This window comes from Oncorhynchus mykiss, chromosome 18 (genome assembly GCF_013265735.2).
Source record: "Oncorhynchus mykiss isolate Arlee chromosome 18, USDA_OmykA_1.1, whole genome shotgun sequence".
In the NCBI taxonomy this organism is placed as follows: domain Eukaryota; kingdom Metazoa; phylum Chordata; class Actinopteri; order Salmoniformes; family Salmonidae; genus Oncorhynchus; species Oncorhynchus mykiss.
This window is the reverse complement of record NC_048582.1, coordinates 63,488,690-63,510,335: the sequence shown is the minus strand read 5'-3', so window position 1 is coordinate 63,510,335 and position 21,646 is coordinate 63,488,690. Positions and strand designations below refer to the sequence as shown.

At 42.7% G+C, this 21,646-nt stretch overlaps 1 protein-coding gene across 1 annotated transcript in view; it reads left to right on the top strand.

Annotated features, from left to right (window-relative positions):
• csmd3b (CUB and Sushi multiple domains 3b) overlaps positions 1–21,646 on the top strand; it is an 826,488-nt gene that overhangs the window by 249,387 nt on the left and 555,455 nt on the right. Inside the window, exon 4 of the mRNA XM_036953488.1 lies at positions 2,711–2,905. Within this exon, the coding sequence (XP_036809383.1) occupies positions 2,711–2,905 (195 nt within the window). The remainder of the gene's footprint in view (positions 1–2,710; positions 2,906–21,646) is intronic.

Genomic DNA, 21,646 nt, shown 5'->3' with positions numbered 1-21,646 from the left:
TTCCACAGATTCTCGATTGGATTCAGGTCTGGACTTTGACTTGGCCATTCTAACACCTGGAAATGTTTATTTTAGAACCATTCCATTGTAGATTTTGCTTTATGTTTTGGATCATTGTCTTGTTGGAAGACAAATCTCCGTCCCAGTCTCAGGTCTTTTGCAGACTCCATCAGGATTTCTTCCAGAATGGTCCTGTATTTGGCTCCATCCATCTTCCCATCAATTTTAACCATCTTCCCTGTCCCTGCTGAAGAAAAGCAGGCCCAAACCATGATGCTGCCACCACCATGTTTGACAGTGGGGATGGTGTGTTCAGGGTGATGAGCTGTGTTGCTTTTACGCCAAACATAACGTTTTGCATTGTTGCCAAAAAGTTCAATTTTGGTTTCATCTGACCAGAGCACCTTCCACATGTTTGGTGTGTCTCCCAGGTGGCTTGTGGCAAACTTTAAACGACACTTTTTATGGATATCTTTAAGAAATGGCTTTCTTCTTGCCACTCTTCCATAAAGGCCAGATTTGTGCAATATACGACTGATTGTTGTCCTATGGACAGAGTCTCCCACCTCAGCTGTAGATCTCTGCAGTTCATCCAGAGTGATCATGGGTCTCTTGGCTGCATCTCTGATCAGTCTTCTCCTTGTATGAGCTGAAAGTTTAGAGGGACGGCCAGGTCTTGGTAGATTTGCAGTGGTCTGATACTCCTTCCATTTCAATATTATCGCTTGCACAGTGCTCCTTGGGATGTTTAAAGCTTGGGAAATCTTTTTGTATCCAAATCCGGCTTTAAACTTATTCACAACAGTATCTCGGACCTGCCTGGTGTGTTCCTTGTTCTTCATGATGCTCTCTGCGCTTTTAACGGACCTCTGAGACTATCCCAGTGCAGGTGCATTTATACGGAGACTTGGTTACACACAGGTGGATTGTATTTATCATCATTAGTCATTTAGGTCAACATTGGATCATTCAGAGATCCTCACTGAACTTCTGGAGAGAGTTTGCTGCACTGAAAGTAAAGGGGCGGAATAATTTTGCACGCCCAATTTTTCAGTTTTTGATTTGTTAAAAAAGTTAGAAATATCCAATAAATGTCGTTCCACTTCATGATTGTGTCCCACTTGTTGTTGATTCTTCACAAAAAAATACAGTTTTATATCTTTATGTTTGAAGCCTGAAATGTGGCAAAAGGTCGCAAAGTTCAAGGGGCCGAATACTTTCGCAAGGCACTGTACATTGTAATCCTGCATATATTTCTTCCCTTTTGTCAACTTCAGAAATTGACGTATCTTCTCGATCCCATACCTCCCTTCCACCCCATTAATCTCACTATATTGTTGTGACGCGTCAGATGACTCACTCTCGCTATCCTCCCCAGAAGAAAACTCAACCATCTCTACAACTTGTTCATCTTCAACTGATTTGTCAATCTCTACCTTTCTCTTAGAATTAGACCCTTCACCACCTCTTAAATTCTTCCTTTTACTCCTCGGTATTTTGAAAACATCCGCTTCCTTTTCCGTTATTTCAATCTCCTCTTGACCTCCAATTTCATTTTCCAGCACCACCTCAGCGACGGCAGTCGCAATCTCACCTAATGTTTCCCCTCCCTCTTTGTTCTGATCTACCACAATTGCCTCCGTATCCACAATGCCTTCCTCTCCTACTTTTCCAACCACATCTGCCCACCTTCTCTCTTCCCCTGCACCCTTAGCGTGTTCATTCCTTCGCACTAGAGCTACTACCAGGCTCAGCGCGCTCATTCTCGGGACAACTACGCACCAAATGCCCCTCTCTTCCACAGCCAAAGCATTTCATTGATTCAGTAGATGCATAGAAGACATAATCAAATCCATCAATCTTAAAACTGAACGCTAAATTCAGTTAATCTCCGTCCTTTTAAAAAAATCATATGCACTTGTCTCCTATGAGACACGACATGTTTCAACAACGGAGATTTGCATCCAAAAATAACCTTTATTGTAGATACGATTTGACCATGGCGAGATAACTCTCGCTCCAACACTTCATCTCTAACAAATTTTGGCACGTTAGAAAGTATAACTTTCTTCGCCGGATTCATAAGCTGAAATACCGGCGTCTGTGTCTCCCACAACACAACACCCCTCTCAACTATCTTATTCACCTTTTCAATTGAATCTAAGAATATCACTACAGCGCTATTCATCCTTGAGGCTAATTTGATGCTATCATACCCAATGATAGCACCCACAGCCAAGCTACATTCTTCCACTGAACACCCGGCCGCAGCAGGAATCTTTACTCCATGCCTCCGACTAAGTTTTTCAAACTCTACACTTCCGCGAGTGGCCATTGCAACCAGCCCCACCCGCGTAACGGCTGTCTCCCTCTTCCCTATTCTCTATCTTAGATGTTGTAACAAAGTGTAACGGCTGTCTCTTTCTTCCCTATTCTCTGTCTTAGATGTTGTAACGAAGTGTAACGGCTGTCTCCCTCTTCCCTATTCTCTGTCTTAGATGTTGTAACAAAGTGTAACGGCTGTCTCTTTATTCCCTATTCTCTGTCTTAGATGTTGTAACGAAGTGTAACGGCTGTCTCCCTCTTCCCTATTCTCTGTCTTAGATGTTGTAACAAAGTGTAACGGCTGTCTCTTTCTTCCCTATTCTCTGTCTTAGATGTTGTAACAAAGTGTAACGGCTGTCTCTTTCTTCCCTGTTCTCCCCGTAAGAACTGCAGATCAGTGCCTGTGGAAACCCTGGGCTTCCGCCCAAAGGCATCCTGGTAGGGACACGCTTTAACGTGGGAGACCAGATTCGCTACAGCTGTGTGACCGGGTACGTCCTGGACGGGCACCCACAGCTAACCTGTGTCACCAATGCGGAGAAAGGCGCCGTGTGGGACTTCCCTGTGCCCATCTGCAGAGGTGAGTGTCCATGCCCTGGCACTGTGTGTGTGACACGGTGTTGGTGACAGCTGCATGCTGGGAGTGTGTCTGTGGAGATGGTATGGTGTGTGTATGGCAGAGGTGTGAAAGATTTGTCCGAATGTGTTTGAGTTTTGTGTTCATCTGTGAAACTGTGTGAGTGAGTGAGTGAGTGAGTGAGTGAGTGAGTGAGTGAGTGAGTGAGTGAGAGAGTGAACATGAGTACATAAAGTACAGGTGTATGATGGTGTTGTACGCCAGGGTTTTGCGTCACACCATCAGCATAGAGGTACACACACCATCAGCATAGAGGAACACACAAACCATCAGCATAGAGCAACACACATCATCAGCATAGAGGAACACACACACACCATCAGCATAGAGGAACACACACCATCAGCATAGAGCAACACACACACACCATCAGCATAGAGGAACACACACACACACACACACACACACACACACACACACACACACACACACACACACACACACACACACACACACACACACACCATCAGCATAGAGGAACACACACACACCATCAGCATAGAGCAACACACACACACCATCAGCATAGAGGAACACACACACACACCATCAGCATAGAGCAACACACACACACCATCACCATAGAGCAACATACACACACACACACACACACCATCAGCATAGAGCAACATACACACACACACACACACACACACACACACACACACACACACACACACACACACACCATCAGCATAGAGGATGAATCGTGTGATTGGCTCCCTTCGCTTTGAACACACTCAGATGTATTGTTCCGTGTTGGGGCCAATTATAATGTGCATTATCCATGACCGTTTTCAAATAAAAGCCTCTCCGTAGACACCGTGTGCCTCCGCACGCTATGTCCTTAATAATCAGTCTAAGACGACAGCAACGTGCATCATGTTTCCTTCTGTCTGATGAACACGAGACTGGATCGAATTACCAGAGCCCCATTCAATGGGGTAAAAACAAGTAGGAGTCTTACTCCCCCCTTCGGCAATGGGATGGCAGCCTGCATATTAAACTAAATCATTAAGTGATCTATAATTGAACATGTTTGTTTTCTTTAAAGGTGAAATGGAACAGAAAACGGTTGGAGTTGCAAAGCCTGAAAGGTCAGAAGAGATAGAAGGACTAGAAGTTCAGAAGCATTAGACACCTCTGCTTTGACATTCTACATGTGTTGGCCTTGCAGTACAGAGTACAGTGTGTGTACAGAACTATTCAAGGTGCAGTACAGAGTACAGTGTGTGTACAGAACTATTCAAGGTACAGTACAGAGTGCAGTGTGTGTACAGAACTATTCAAGGTGCAGTACAGAGTAAAGTGTTTGTACAGAACTATTCAAGGTGCAGTACAGAGTACAGTGTCTGTACATAACTATTCAAGGTGCAGTACAGAGTACAGTGTTTGTACAGAACTATTCAAGGTGCAGTACAGAGTAAAGTGTTTGTACAGAACTATTCAAGGTGCAGTACAGAGTAAAGTGTTTGTACAGAACTATTCAAGGTGCAGTACAGAGTAAAGTGTTTGTACAGAACTATTCAAGGTGCAGTACAGAGTAAAGTGTTTGTACAGAACTATTCAAGGTGCAGTACAGAGTAAAGTGTGTGTGTACAGAACTATTCAAGGTGCAGTACAGAGTACAGTGTCTGTACAGAACTTTTCAAGGTGCAGTACAGAGTAAAGTGTTTGTACAGAACTATTCAAGGTGCAGTACAGAGTACAGTGTGTGTACAGAACTATTCAAGGTGCAGTACAGAGTACAGTGTTTGTACAGAACTATTCAAGGTGCAGTACAGAGTACAGTGTTTGTACAGAACTATTCAAGGTGCAGTACAGAGTACAGTGTTTGTACAGAACTATTCAAGGTGCAGTACAGAGTACAGTGTGTGTACAGTCTATTTAAGGGTGTTTAATATATACTGTACAGCACATTCATGTTCATATTGTCCTCTTGACTTTGGTTGTAGTCCACTCTTTGGTCATTTTAATCTCTCTACCATGTATCAGGGTGACTTCTGGTAATGAATAAGTACTATGTGACGTTTGTTCAGTGGAAAGTTGTGACAGAAATCAAGCGTCAATCACAAATCACGTACGTGTTCAGGAGATTGTTTTGACACACCAGTGAACGACCGTAACCTAGATTATGTTAGTAAGATGTTCAGCCAGCAATGAATTATCCCAGATCATGGGATACTTCTTTACATCTACAATTTAATCAACAATTATTTCCTGTTGAAAATGGGAGAAGAACTCAAAATGGCCACCACATCTTTAATATAAGGCCATCGGTTCCATCATCGTCGGGCAACTGAATCATTCAGGGTAACATTTTATGTGTCTGAAGGTGAACACCGCCTGATATCTCAAATCACCTTGTCTGCACAGTTTCCTCGAGTTGTGGACTGTAAAAACAAGCCACTTTTTTTTTAATGAACAGGGAAGTTAATACTGTGAGATTTCAAACCTTTTAAAACCATGACTAGAGTGAGACGACGAATACAGCAAAGAGCTGCCGTGTAAGTTCGCATTTAAGTTGATATTCAGCGCTCTCCGCACTTTTGTTGCACACCTTTACAAGCCATAAAATGTGCGTTCTTCCTATTTCCACATGCTGCAACCAACATTACAGCTGCAATGATTGAGAATAGCAAATTGTTCGGATAAGCTTGTGTTGTTATTATCAGCAGCTTGTGTCTTATCACTTTCGCTGGTCACAGGAGTAACATGAATTGGTACATAAGGCAGAAATAATGCAGTGGGACTTGAGTTTAGCCATCTGGAAGACTGTCCCCTTTTCTCAGCAGAGGGAGGAAATGCAGAGGGACGGTCAGCAGCCTGTTCTCTATATATATTAGTGGACCAGGGAGCCTGTTCTCTATATATATTAATGGCCCAGGGAGCCTGTTCTCTATATATATTAGTGGACCAGGGAGCCTGTTCTCTATATATTCTCTATTCTCTATTGATCACTCGACTAAGCATGCCTCTCCTTAATGTCAATATGTCTTGTCCATTGCTGTTCTGGTTAGTGTTTATTGGCTTATTTCACTGTAGAGCCTCTAGTCCTGCTCACTATACCTTATCCAACCTATTAGTTCCACCACCCACACATGCAATGACATCTCCTGGTTTCAATGATGTTTCTAGAGACAATATCTCTCTCTTCATCACTCAATACCTAGGTTTACCTCCACTGTATTCACATCCTACCTTACCTTTGTCTGTACATTATACCTTGATGCTATTTTATCGCCCCCAGAAACCTCCTTTTACTCTCTGTTCCAGACGTTCTAGACGACCAATTCTTATTGCTTTTAGTCGCACCCTTATTCTACTCCTCCTATGTTCCTCTGGCGATGTAGAGGTGAATCCAGGCCCTGCAGTGCCTAGCTCCACTCCTATTCCCCAGGCGCTCTCTTTTGACGACTTCTGTAACCGTAATAGCCTTGGTTTCATGCATGTTAACATTAGAAGCCTCCTCCCTAAGTTTGTTCTATTCACTGCTTTAGCACACTCTGCCAACCCGGATGTTCTAGCTGTGTCTGAATCCTGGCTTAGGAAGACCACCACAAATTCAGACATTTTAATTCCAAACTACAACATTTTCAGACAAGATAGAACTGCCAAAGGGGGCGGTGTTGCAATCTACTGCAAAGATAGCCTGCAGAGTTCTGTCCTACTATCCAGGTCTGTACCCAAACAATTTGAACTTCTACTTTTAAAAACCCACCTCTCTAAAAACAAGTCTCTCACCGTTGCCGCCTGCTATAGACCACCCTCTGCCCCCAGCTGTGCTCTGGACACCATATGTGAACTGATTGCTCCCCATCTATCTTCAGAGCTCGTGCTGCTAGGCGACCTAAACTGGAACATGCTTAACACCCCAGCCATCCTACAATCTAAACTTGATGCCCTCAATCTCACACAAATTATCAATGAACCTACCAGGTACCTCCCCAAAGCCTTAAACATGGGCACCCTCATCGATATCATCCTAACCAACTTCCCCTCTAAATACACCTCTGCTGTCTTCAACCAAGATCTCAGCGATCACTGCCTCATTGCCTGCATCCGTAATGGGTCAGCGGTCAAACGACCTCCTCTCATCACTGTAAAACGCTCCCTGAAACACTTCAGCGAGCAGGCCTTTCTAATCGACCTGGCCGGGGTATCCTGGAAGGATATTGACCTCATCCCGTCAGTAGAGGATGCCTGGATATTTTTTTAAAATGCCTTCCTAACCATCTTAAATAAACATGCCCCATTCAAGAAATTTAGAACCAGGAACAGATATAGCCCTTGGTTCTCCCCAGACCTGACTGCCCTTAACCAACACAAAAACATCCTATGGCGTTCTGCATTAGCATCGAACAGCCCCCGTGATATGCAGCTGTTCAGGGAAGCTAGAAACCATTATACACAGGCAGTTAGAAAAGCCAAGGCTAGCTTTTTCAAGCAGAAATTTGCTTCTTGCAACACTAACTCAAAAAAGTTCTGGGACACTGTAAAGTCCATGGAGAATAAGAACACCTCCTCCCAGCTGCCCACTGCACTGAAGATAGGAAACACTGTCACCACTGATAAATCCACCATAATTGAACATTTCAATAAGCATTTTTCTACTGCTGGCCATGCTTTCCACCTGGCTACTCCTACCCCTGTCAACAGCACTGCACCCCCAACAGCAACTCGCCCAAGCCTTCCCCATTTCTCCTTCTCCCAAATCCATTCAGCTGATGTTCTGAAAGAGCTGCAAAATCTGGACCCCTACAAATCAGCCGGGCTAGACAATCTGGACCCTTTCTTTCTAAAATTATCTGCCGAAATTGTTGCCACCCCTATTACTAGCCTGTTCAACCTCTCTTTCGTGTCGTCTGAGATTCCCAAAGATTGGAAAGCAGCTGCGGTCATCCCCCTCTTCAAAGGGGGGGACACTCTTGACCCAAACTGCTACAGACCTATATCTATCCTACCATGCCTTTCTAAGGTCTTCGAAAGCCAAGTCAACAAACAGATTACCGACCATTTTGAATCTCACCATACCTTCTCTGCTATGCAATCTGGTTTCAGAGCTGGTCATGGGTGCACCTCAGCCACGCTCAAGGTCCTAAACGATATCTTAACCGCCATCGATAAGAAACATTACTGTGCAGCCGTATTCATTGATCTGGCCAAGGCTTTCGACTCTGTCAATCACCACATCCTCATCGGCAGACTCAACAGCCTTGGTTTCTCAAATGATTGCCTCGCCTGGTTCACCAACTACTTCTCTGATAGAGTTCAGTGTGTCAAATCGGAGGGTCTGTTGTCCGGACCTCTGGCAGTCTCTATGGGGGTGCCACAGGGTTCAATTCTTGGACCGACTCTCTTCTCTGTATACATCAATGAGGTCGCTCTTGCTGCTGGTGAGTCTCTGATCCACCTCTACACAGACGACACCATTCTGTATACTTCTGGCCCTTCTTTGGACACTGTGTTAACAACCCTCCAGGCAAAATTCAATGCCATACAACTCTCCTTCCGTGGCCTCCAATTGCTCTTAAATACAAGTAAAACTAAATGCATGCTCTTCAACCGATCGCTACCTGCACCTACCCGCCTGTCCAACATCACTACTCTGGACGGCTCTGACTTAGAATACGTGGACAACTACAAATACTTAGGTGTATGGTTAGACTGTAAACTCTCCTTCCAGACCCATATCAAACATCTCCAATCCAAAGTTAAATCTAGAATTGGCTTCCTATTTCGCAACAAAGCATCCTTCACTCATGCTGCCAAACACCCTTGTAAAACTGACCATCCTACCAATCCTCGACTTTGGCGATGTAATTTACAAAATAGCCTCCAATACCCTACTCAACAAATTGGATGCAGTCTATCACAGTGCAATCCGTTTTGTCACCAAAGCCCCATATACTACCCACCATTGCGACCTGTACGCTCTCGTTGGCTGGCCCTCGCTTCATACTCGTCGCCAAACCCACTGGCTCCATGTCATCTACAAGACCCTGCTAGGTAAAGTCCCCCCTTATCTCAGCTCGCTGGTCACCATAGCATCTCCCACCTGTAGCACACGCTCCAGCAGGTATATCTCTCTAGTCACCCCCAAAACCAATTCTTTCTTTGGCCGCCTCTCTTTCCAGTTCTCTGCTGCCAATGACTGGAACGAACTACAAAAATCTCTGAAACTGGAAACACTTATCTCCCTCACTAGCTTTAAGCACCAACTGTCAGAGCAGCTCACAGATTACTGCACCTGTACATAGCCCACCTATAATTTAGCCCTATCAACTACCTCTTTCCCAACTGTATTTAATTTATTTATTTATTTTGCTCCTTTGCACCCCATTATTTTTATTTCTACTTTGCACATTCTTCCATTGCAAAACTACCATTCCAGTGTTTTACTTGCTATATTGTATTTACCTTGCCACCAAGGCCTTTTTTGCCTTTACCTCCCTTCTCACCTCATTTGCTCACATTGTATATAGACTTGTTTATACTTTATTATTGACTGTATGTTTGTTTTACTCCATGTGTAACTCTGTGTTGTTGTATCTGTCGAACTGCTTTGCTTTATCTTGGCCAGGTCGCAATTGTAAATGAGAACTTGTTCTCAACTTGCCTACCTGGTTAAATAAAGGTAAAATAAATAAATAAATAAATATAAATTAGCGGACCAGGGAGCCTGTTCTCTATATATATTAATGGCCCAGGGAGCCTGTTCTCTATATATATTAATGGCCCAGGAAGCCTGTTCTCTATAAATATTAATGGCCCAGGAAGCCTGTTCTCTATATATATTAGTGGACCAGGGAGCCTGTTCTCTATATAAATTAGCGGACCAGGGAGCCTGTTCTCTATATAAATTAGCGGACCAGGGAGCCTGTTCTCTATATATATTAGTGGACCAGGGAGCCTGTTCTCTCTATATATTAATGGCCCAGGGAGCCTGTTCTCTATATACATATTAGTGGACCAGGGAGCCTGTTCTCTATATATATATTAGTGGACCAGGGAGCCTGTTCTCTATATATATTAAATCAAATCAAATTTTATTTGTCACATACACATGGTTAGCAGATGTTAATGCGAGTGTAGCGAAATGCTTGTGCTTCTAGTTCCGACAATGCAGTCATAACCAACTACTAATCTAACCTAACAATTCCACAACTACTACCTTATACACACAAGTGTAAAGGGATAAAGAATATGTACATTAAGATATATGAATGAGTGATGGTACAGAATGGCATAGGCAAGACGCAGTAGATGGTATCGAGTACAGTATATACATATGAAATGATTAATGTAGGGTATGTAAACATAAAAGTGGCATAGTTTAAAGTGGCTAGTGATTCATGTATTACATAAAGATGGCAAGATGCAGTAGATGGTATAGAGTACAGTATACACATATGAGATAAGTACTGTAGGCTATGTAAAAAATATATTAAGTGGCATTGTTTAAAGTGGCTAGTGATACAGTTTTTACATCAATTTCCATTATTAATGTGGCTGGAGTTGAGTCAGTATGTTCACAGCAGTGGTGGCTGTTTAACAGTCTGATGGCCTTGAGATAGAAGCTGTTTTTCAGTCTCGGTCCCTGCTTTGATGCACCTGTACTGACCTCGCCTTCTGGATGATAGCGGGGTGAACAGGCAGTGGCTCGGGTGGTTGTTGTCCTTGATGATCTTTATGGCCTTCCTGCAACATCGGGTGGTGTAGGTGACCTGGAGGGCAGGTAGTTTGCCCCCGGTGATGCGTGGTGCAGACCTCACTACCCTCTGGAGAGCCTTACGGTTGTGGGCGGAGTATTTGCTGAACAAGGCGGTGATAAAGCCCGACAGGATGCTCTCGATTGTGCGTCTGTAAATGTTTGTGAGTGCTTTTGGTGACAAGCCGAATTTCTTCAACCTCCTGAGGTTGAAGAGGCGCTGCTGCACCTTCTTCACAATGCGTTCTGTGTGGGTGGACCAATTCAGTTTGTCCGTGATGTGTACGCCGAGGAACTTAAAACTTTCTACCCTCTCCACTACTGTCCTGTCGATGTGGATAGGGGGGTGCGCCCTCTGCTGTTTCCTGAAGTCCACGATCATCTACTTTGTTTTGTTGACGTTGAGTGTGAGGTTATTTTCCTGACACCACACTCCGAGGGCCCTCACCTCGTCCATGTTGCCTTGCGGAGGGAATAGCTACACTGTTTGTATTCGGTCATGTTTCCGGTCACCTTGCCCTGGTTTAAAGCAGTGGTTGGCGCTTTCAGTTTCGTGCGAATGCTGCCATCAATCCATGGTTTCTGGTTTGGGAATGTTTTAATAGTTGTTGTGGGTACGACATCGCCGATGCACTTTCTAATGATCTCGCTCACCGAATCACCGTATTCGTCAATGTTGTTGTTAGACGCAATGCGGAACATATCCCAACCCATGTGTTCGAAGCAGTCTTGAAGCGTGGAATCAGATTGGTCGGACCAGGGAGCCTGTTCTCTATATATATTAGTGGACCAGGGAGCCTGTTATCTATATATATTAATGGCCCAAGGAGCCTGTTCTCTATATATATTAGTGGACCAGGGAGCCTGCTCTATATATATATATATCAGTGGACCAGAGAGCCTGTTCTCTATATATATTAGTGGACCAGGGAGCTGCTCGCTGAGGGCTAATGTGATGAGAATCTCAGTGGCTGATCTGCAGCCTGCCAAGGCCCTGTCATCGGTACAAATTGATTTTTTTGCAGACATTCTTCAACCCCCAATAGAAATGAGAGGCTATTTTAGTGATTTGAAGCCAACTACCTATTCCCTGGACATTATGAGAGAGGCATTTGCTTTGCATGAATGTTTGAGAGGAGAAAAGCATTATGTAGACTGACAAAACTCCAAATTAGATTTGCTACTGTGTGTGTGTGTGTGTGTGTGTGTGTGTGTGTGTGTGTGTGTGTGTGTGTGTGTGTGTGTGTGTGTGTAACCGGTGTGAAATGGCTGGCTAGTTAGTGGTGCACGCTAGCAGCATTTCAATCGGTGATATCACTCACTCTGAGACCTTGAAGTGGCTGCTTTTACCGAGCGATAGGTAACGATTCTTCGAAGGGGACTGTTGTTGATGTGTTCAGAGTGCCCTTGGTTCGAGCCCAGGTAGGGGTGAGGAGAGGGACAGAAGTGTCACTGTTACGGGCATGCAGTATGTGTTAGTGTGTGTGTGTGTGTGTGTGCATTAACATCATATTTGCCATATAAATGCACATGTCCTCTTTTGGGAGCACCCTTAATGCTTTACATAACAATTTAGTGTTTTCGCTTCCGTCTATAAAACTGTAATTAAGGAACAGTACATATTTAGTCATATATACATGTCAGAGCAATGTTAAAATGTTACAGTACAGTTTAATGAATGCACTCACAGCTTGCTGTTTGCTTGTCCATATAATATGTATATATTCTTAATTACATTCCTTTACTTAGATTTGTGTTTATTAGGTATTTGTCGTGAAATTGTTAGATATTACTTGTTAGGGGCGGCAGGGGCGGCAGGGTAGCCTAGTGGTTAGAGCGTTGGACTAGTAACCGATAGGTTGCAAGTTCAAACCCCCTGAGCTGACAAGGTACAAATCTGTCGTTCTGCCCTTGAACAGGCAGTTAACCCGCTGTTCCTAGGCCGTCATTGAAAATAAGAATTTGTTCTTAACTGACTTGTCTAGTTAAATAAAGGTAAAAAAAAAAAGATATTGCTGCACTTTCGGAACTAGAAGCACAAGCATTTCACCACATCCGCAATAACATCTGCTAAACATGTGTACAGTACGTGACCAACAAAATGTCATTTGATTTGATTTGAAAAGTATTTTAATGAAATACATACAACATTATATTATTGATTTGCCATTTAGTGTGATCGCTATGACAAAACATTTTTATAAATACCAGCATACAAGTCCAATCAGTGCCCATTGACCAATTACAATAAAACAGGTCTATTTAAAACCTCCTGACTAATTATGAATATTTGCCAATGCAACTACAGAAACGGTCAGTAGATATTTCTGTTTAGCAGTGGTCTGATCTACTACTGCAGGTACTCCCAAACTGGGCTACGTACAATGCCGTCGGGGGTACGCCAAATAAAATGTGATTCACATTTGCAATCAGTCCATTTATATTTTCCAACTGGGCTATACTTTTGAGTGAGGTGTTTTTCTCGCCTGAGGAGCCTCATTTCACTGACAAAAAATCAAATAAAACCGCCAAACCGTCAAATAATTAACATCCAATCACATTAACCGTTACTCTCTCGAATTCCACGTATGTAGCCAAACGTAGCTGCTGCTCATGTTGGTATCTGTACTGATGGTGCAAAAGCCATGACAGGGACACATAGTGGAGTGGTAACGCGTGTGCAAGCAGTTGCTCCCGATGCCACTTGGGTACACTGCAGCATCCACCGAGAGGCTCTTCCTGCCAAGGGTATGCCTGACAGCTTGAAAGACGTTTTGGACACTACAGTGAAAATGGTTAACTTTGTTATAGCAAGGCCCCTGAACTCTTGTGTATTTTCTGCACTATGCAAGGATATGGGCAGCGACCATGTAACGCTTTTACAACATACAGAAGTTGGTTATCAAGGGGCAAAGTATTGACATGTTTTTTTAAATTGAGAGACGGGCTAAACGTTTTCTTTACTGACCATGATTTTCACTTGTCTGACCGCTTGCATAATGACAAGTTTCATGCCCTGCCTCCAGTCCACTTACCGATATCTGAACAAGAGAGCCTCATTGAAATTGCAACAAGTAGTTCTGTGAAAATTGATTTAATCAGAAGTCACTGTCAGATTTCTGTATTAGGCTGCGCTCAGAGTATCCTGCTTTGGCAAATCCCACTGTTAAGACACTGATGCCCTTTGCAACCACGTACCTATGTGAGAGTGGATTCTCAGCCTCACTAGCATGAAAACTAAATACAGGCACAGACTGAGTCTGGAACATGATTTAAGACTGAGACTCTTTCCAATACAACCCAACATTGCAGAGTTATATGCATCCTTTCAAGCACACCCTTCTCATTAACCTGTGGTGAGTTATTCACTATTTTCAATGAACAAATACAGTTTTATAGGTAAGATGGTTAAATAAAGAGCAAAATCATTGATTATTATTATATTATTGTTGTGCCCTGGTCCTATAAGAGCTCTTTGTCACTTCTCACAAGCCTGGTTGTGACAAAAACTCACACTCATTCTTATGTTTAATAAATGTATAGTGTGTGTGTGTGGCAGGCTTACAATGATGGCAAAAAACAACATTTGAGAGTGCTCTGACCCTGGTGCTAGAAGGGGTACGCAGCTGGAGGTTGAATGTTTGAAGGGGTAAAAAAGCTCTTTTGCCAGTAATTGGGCTAATGATCAGAAATGGGCTGCCTGTGGAAACTCATCCATAGTATGCATGTGCTTATTTGGAATCTTCATGGGTGTGTGCTGCCAAGCTCACTTTGGAGGAGTGTGACTTCAATCTGCCAGGCCTGATCTCTCTCTCTCTAATATAGATTTGAAATCTCACTCTAGGTGGGGGAAAAAAACCATTCAAAATAAATCCCAGTGTTGATTAAGGGAGAACAGAGAAAGCATTTTACTGAAGAGTAAAATAAAACTGTAACTATTAAACAATGTGATAAGCTTACCAAGCAGTGTCTCTGCATTACTCTAAACCAGAGATAATTGGGCCTTTATAAATTCAACTTCAATTCATGGACAAGAAAGCATCTTGATAATTATGGAAAACATAGGAAAGTGCAAATTAAAGTCAAATTCTCTCTACCATATGCATTATGCAATCTGGCACTTAATTAATCCAGGCATGGTAGTCACATTTATTTCACTTCAAATCTAGATAAATGTCTTCAGCTCTAAAGAACAGCATGAAGAGTGGATGGTTGGTGGCACACAGTGGATTTGATCTCCATAGTTGGACAGTTGGAAAACATGACAGTGGTGATGACATCCTGTGGTGATGCCAGACATACTAACGGTTCAAATGGATGAATACTCCATCTACTCCATCTACATGTCTTGTTGTGTCCCTTGTGTAGGGTCCCTTGTGTTGTATCCCTTGTGTAGGGTCCATTGTGTTGGGTCCCTTGTGTTGTGTCCCTTGTGTTGTGTCCCTTGTGTTAAATAGGCTCTCTATCATTGAGTCAGAAGGAAAGGTATCGGTATCCTCAGCATTGATCCTGGATATAGAGTAGCCTAAACACAATGGTCACACAGCGCTTGTTAATCCCCCCACCCCCACATTATTAACATACACTAACTACTTATGTTTAGGAAGTTGTTATTCCCAAGTTGTAATGCAAACAATAACAGTTCAATAAAAACACAAACACTGAAATGAATGACTTTAGATATACTGTAACAAAAATCCCCCGCCACTCTAACCTCCTCAAACGCTATTGGAAAACTGGAAAAAATATATTTTTTTCTATTACTAGTTTTTTATTGGAGCTTTCAGTCAGTAAAGCTTGGATTTTCTTGGTTTAAGGGAGCTGGAGCCTGCGGCAGAGAGAGTTGGTGAAGCTTGGTGTGAATCCGTGAAATCGTCATGACAGCGCTGCTGTACAGGTGTACCGGGAGCCCCAAAGAGGCAGGCACTTTACTCAGCTCAGCTCTGCTATTCCAATTCTGCTGTGCTGGGGTGACAACATCCTCCAACGGTATTAACGGGCATTACCGTCAACTCTTGTCATCCAGCTAACCATACCTTGCGCCTAGAATCCCATATCCTATAAAGTCAGCCTTTAACATCTTCTGGACAAAAACAGAAACTACTACATACACAACTACCAAATCGATGTTTCTTTTTAGGGAACAGGGGAAGAAAAGTAACATGTGTATCTGGACACCTTCCAGCCAGGCTTTCAGGATGTTTTAGAGGTCACTGAAACCAAGACAGGAAACTGGACTGATGCAAAGCAGCAATGAATCCTATTAGCAGTGAACAGGGGGCTTCTCCAGCCTTAATCACAGTGGTATTAACCAGCCGCTAGAGGTGAACACGGGGCTTCTCCAGCCTTAATCACAGTGTTATTAACCAGCCACTAGAGGTGAACAGGGGGCTTCTCCATCCTTAACAACAGTGTAATTAACCAGCCGCTAGAGGTGAACAGGGGGCTTCTCCATCCTTAATCACAGTGTTATTAACCAGCCGCTAGAGGTGAACAGGGGGCTTCTCCATCCTTAATCACAGTGTTATTAACCAGCCCCTAGAGGTGAACAGGGGGCTTCTCCATCCTTAATCACAGTGTTATTAACCAGCCGCTAGAGGTGAACAGGGGGCTTCTCCATCCTTAATCACAGTGTAATTAACCAGCCACTAGAGGTGAACAGGGGGCTTCTCCATCCTTAATCACAGTGTTATTAACCAGCCCCTAGAGGTGAACAGGGGGCTTCTCCATCATTAATCACAGTGTTAGTAACCAGCACCAAGCACTGCTTTGCTACAGATGTAGAGGCAGGTTCTGTAAGGCCCAGTAACATTTTGGCTATAAATATGCATTACATAAAACTGGCATCAAAGCTATTCTTCATGGTGCCCTGTGTATCAGAACAGATGTTCAATATATCTGAGTAACCAGGTTTTAACGGTACATTGCAGTTACATGATATATTCACAGCTTTCAGAGATTATATAACAGCTTTGGGAGAGTGGCTAAGTGGGAGAAGAAAAAAATCTGTGAAATGAGCACCATTGGAAATATTTTTTGCCAATTACAGGCTGATTTGAATTAACCAGATTGCAGTCTTTCTGGATCGTACTTTGATTGGTTTCACAACCATGATGTTCACCCTGTCTTCTCTTGTCTTGGTTCAGCTGTTGACTACTTCTGCATTGTTTGTAAAAGTATTTTCGATCAACCTAAAAAAATGATCAACTGTTTACAAGTAAATGGTTTTCTCAATGCAATTTTTTTTGTACATTTGTTGAAAACAAATATAGGATTCAAAGTCAAATGTTATATTTGATTAATCTATATTTCTATTTTCAACCTTTTTCTTTCTTTGGTTAAACCTAATAAAAAACATAACTACTAACTACTAACTAATATATATATATATATATATATTCATACTGTATATATATAGAGCCCATTTTTTCATGTAGATTTCAAGTAGATTTTTCACTTTGGAATTACCTGTCCACAGGTAAGTAATAAAATAAATTTCCTGTTAATCCAAATATTAAGTTAGTTCCATAACAAACACTTTCTTCACATAAGATTTTCATGTTAACTTGTTACAAATTGTATTTAAAAAATTTTTTTTAACTAGGCAAGTCAGTTAAGAACTAATTCTTATTTTCAATGACGGCCTAGGAACAGTGGGTTCAGGGGCAGAACAACAGATTTGTACCTTGTCAGCTCAGGGGTTTGAACTTGCAACCTTCCAGTTACTAGTCCAACACGCCCACACTAGGCCTTGACTCCAACTCTTCTGATTGGTTGCCACCGAGCGCTTTGCAATGCGAACGCACATTAGGTGTTGAAAGCAATTTACAAGCTTTCATACAATAAAAAAAAACATATTGATCTGTCAAATTTGTTATTTGATTTGAGCCAATTCAATAGAATAGGTTCAAAACGTAATTTTTAATCATATCAGTGAGAAAAAGCACTTCAGATGAACGACAGTGCCATCCCACTTTTTACAGCACAGGATGCAAATCCCTAGCATCAACTCTGACCGTTTCAGCTGTTTCTTTCAAAGGCTGTGGTTAGATAAAATAAGTTTACTGTCTAAAAACAGCTCTCTCTCAATCAGACGGAATTTCTTGATGTGTATTAAAACTGTAATAATTTGACGCGAGCCCGAAAGACAAGCTTAGATGCTGCTAGTGGGTCTTTCATTTTGATGGCTCCATTTAGGCTTTTTTCAAGGAGCTGAAAGCAGCTGACGTTTGGACTTCAATAGTCACATGACTTCTTTCGCTCTCTCCCCTGTCTCTTAGCTCTGAGGCCCTGACAGCCCAGGGACCACCTGCTTAACAATATAAATCCCATAGCTGTTAGCGGGCCAGTTTAAATGGGAGCTGACATCCACACTACTCCAGCCATACAGTACATGCTGAGCACCACGCAGGCAGCAACCCAACACAGCTGAAGAAGCATGTATTAAGGCTGGGTTGGCTGAATCTGTCTCGAGTATTGATGTGCTACTGAATAATTGTCATAGGGTAAGAATTATGGGTAATGCAGGCTTCTAGTTGATGACTTATATTCATCAAGAGGAAAATATATGCATTTCATACAATCTAAATGTGACCGCTTAGGTGATCAAATGTCTTCCATTGTCATTGGGTCATTGCTCAGAAACAGTAATGGAACCCTGAAATGTGCAGTAGAAACGGTATCATACCTCTAGAGGCCCACATACAGTGCCATGCGAAAGTATTCGGCCCCCTTGAACTTTGCGACCTTTTGCCACATTTCAGGCTTCAAACATAAAGATATAAAACTGTATTTTTTTGTGAAGAATCAATAACAAGTGGGACACAATCATGAAGTGGAACAACATTTATTGGATATTTCAAACTTTTTTAACAAATCAAAAAACTGAAAAATTGGGCGTGCAAAATTTTTCAGCCCCTTTACTCTCAGTGCAGCAAACTCTCTCCAGAAGTTCAGTGAGGATCTCTGAATGATCCAATGTTGACCTAAATGACTAATGATGATAAATACAATCCACCTGTGTGTAATCAAGTCTCCGTATAAATGCACCTGCACTGTGATAGTCTCAGAGGTCCGTTAAAAGCGCAGAGAGCATCATGAAGAACAAGGAACACACCAGGCAGGTCCGAGATACTGTTGTGAATAAGTTTAAAGCCGGATTTGGATACAAAAAGATTTCCCAAGCTTTAAACATCCCAAGGAGCACTGTGCAAGCGATAATATTGAAATGGAAGGAGTATCAGACCACTGCAAATCTACCTAGACCTGGCCGTCCCTCTAAACTTTCAGCTCATACAAGGAGAAGACTGATCAGAGATGCAGCCAAGAGGCCCATGATCACTCTGGATGAACTGCAGAGATCTACAGCTGAGGTGGGAGACTCTGTCCATAGGACAACAATCAGTCGTATATTGCACAAATCTGGCCTTTATGGAAGAGTGGCAAGAAGAAAGCAATTTCTTAAAGATATCCATAAAAAGTGTTGTTTAAAGTTTGCCACAAGCCACCTGGGAGACACACCAAACATGTGGAAGAAGGTGCTCTGGTCAGATGAAACCAAAATTGAACTTTTTGGCAACAATGCAAAACGATATGTTTGGCGTAAAAGCGTCACAGCTGAACACACCATCCCCACTGTCAAACATGGTGGTGGCAGCATCATGGTTTGGGCCTGCTTTTCTTCAGCAGGGACAGGGAAGATGGTTAAAATTGATGGGAAGATGGATGGAGCCAAATACAGGACCATTCTGGAAGAAAACCTGATGGAGTCTGCAAAAGACCTGAGACTGGGACGAAGATTTGTCTTCCAACAAGACAATGATCCAAAACATAAAGCAAAATCTACAATGGAATGGTTCAAAAATAAACATATCCAGGTGTTAGAATGGCCAAGTCAAAGTCCAGACCTGAATCCAATCGTGAATCTGTGGAAAGAACTGAAAACTGCTGTTCACAAATGCTCTCCATCCAACCTCACTGAGCTCGAGCTGTTTTGCAAGGAGGAATGGGAAAACATTTCAGTCTCTCGATGTGCAAAACTGATAGAGACATACCCCAAGCGACTTACAGCTGTAATCGCAGCAAAAGGTGGCGCTACAACGTATTAACTTAAGGGGGCTGAAAAAATTTGCACGCCCAATTTTTCAGTTTTGGATTTGTTAAAAAAGTTTGAAATATCCTATAAATGTCGTTCCACTTCATGATTGTGTCCCACTTGTTGTTGATTCTTCACAAAAAAATACAGTTTTATATCTTTATGTTTGAAGCCTGAAATGTGGCAAAAGGTCGCAAAGTTCAAGGGGGCCGAATACTTTCGCAAGGCACTGTATTTCCATAGAACAGAAACAATACCTGATGTGACATGCTCTAGAGAAAATAGGATTTGGGATGTGTTAGGATTTTTGGTCTAATTAAAGTATTTTTTTGGCTAGTGCCTTCCCCTTGATTCCCAATTCCCCCCCCCCCCCCCCCCACACACACACACACACACACACACACACACACACACACACATATATACACACACACACACACACACACACACACACACACACACGCATGCGCACATGCGCGCACACACACGAATGCACACACACACACACACACACACACACTTTCATGTTCTAATACCGCCTGGGTTCTAACATTTCCTCTGCATAGCTAATACACTACATTGTTGTGTCTAATTTCTCTGGTCTTCCCTCTGGACACATTAAGTCATTTCTCCATATGGACCTAGTACTCTATCGAACCCAGCAGCTTTGTAAGTAGCTTTCTTAGAACGGGGAATGGCACTCGGCGCATGCTATTACAATAAGATAGAATTAGCAAAACAGGTCTGTTGTGAATATGGGTGATGCAGTACTACCTCTTCCGAACTACATGTAGCTGATATTCACTAACTCACTGAGCTCTACAGTATGTTTTAAGACAATACAGTGTTGAGAGATACAAGGTGTCCTAAATCATATTACTTTCTAGTGGTCGTGTTGTTTTCTTAACTAAATAGATGTTTCTATTGTATTACTTATCTAGTGGTTGGGCTGAAAATCACAGGCCAAAGGATACTGGACTATGAACAGTAAATAAGAATAGGTTCCAGTCAGTACTTTTCACCCATAGTAATATAGAGCCCTTGGACTGGACTGGCATTTGGGCGTGTTGGCAGGCATTCACCTCCACCAGCCTCAACACAAAGGCTGTTTCTCAAATATTCCCTGTTTATTTTATTGAACCTTTATTTAACTAGGCAAGTCAGTTATAAACCAATTCTTATTTACATTGACGGCCTACCCTGGCGATGCTGGGTCAATTGTGCGCCGCCCTATTGGACTCCCAATCACAGTCGGTTGTGATTCAACCCAGGATTGAACCAGGATCTGTAATGAAGCCTGTAGCACTGAGATGCAGTGCCTTAGACCGCTGCACCACTCGGGAGACTATGTAGTGCTCTACTTTTGACCAGAGCCCTGTGAGGTGGTGGTAGTGGTCTCTGGGTGTGCTGGTCTAGGAGAGAGGCAGGAGGAGTCTGCAGTAGAGGAGCGGCTGTGGGTGTTGAGGTGGTTGCCCTTGTCAAGCCATGCCCGGGGGCTGGAGAGGGCCAAGTAGATAGCAGCTGAGTTAGACTTCTCTGCCCTCCCTACAGACACTGGAAGGAGGCGGCAATGGATGCAGGAAAAGGTGAGAAATGGATGAGAGGGGGACAACAGACAGATATATACATAGAGAGAGACACACACACATGGACAGGGTACAGTACTGTACTACAACAAGCAAGCTTGACATCCCCAACCCAAACATACAAATTGTATAGGGAATAGAGTGTAATTTGGGAAGCAGGTAAAGAACAAACACCCCACCCTTGAGAGAAAAGAATCGGTCATCATCACTCACGCTCTTGTAAGGAGGTGATCGTGATCGTTAGATCACTATCTCAGTTCCATTAACTTAGATTAAATCATGATATCAATAAT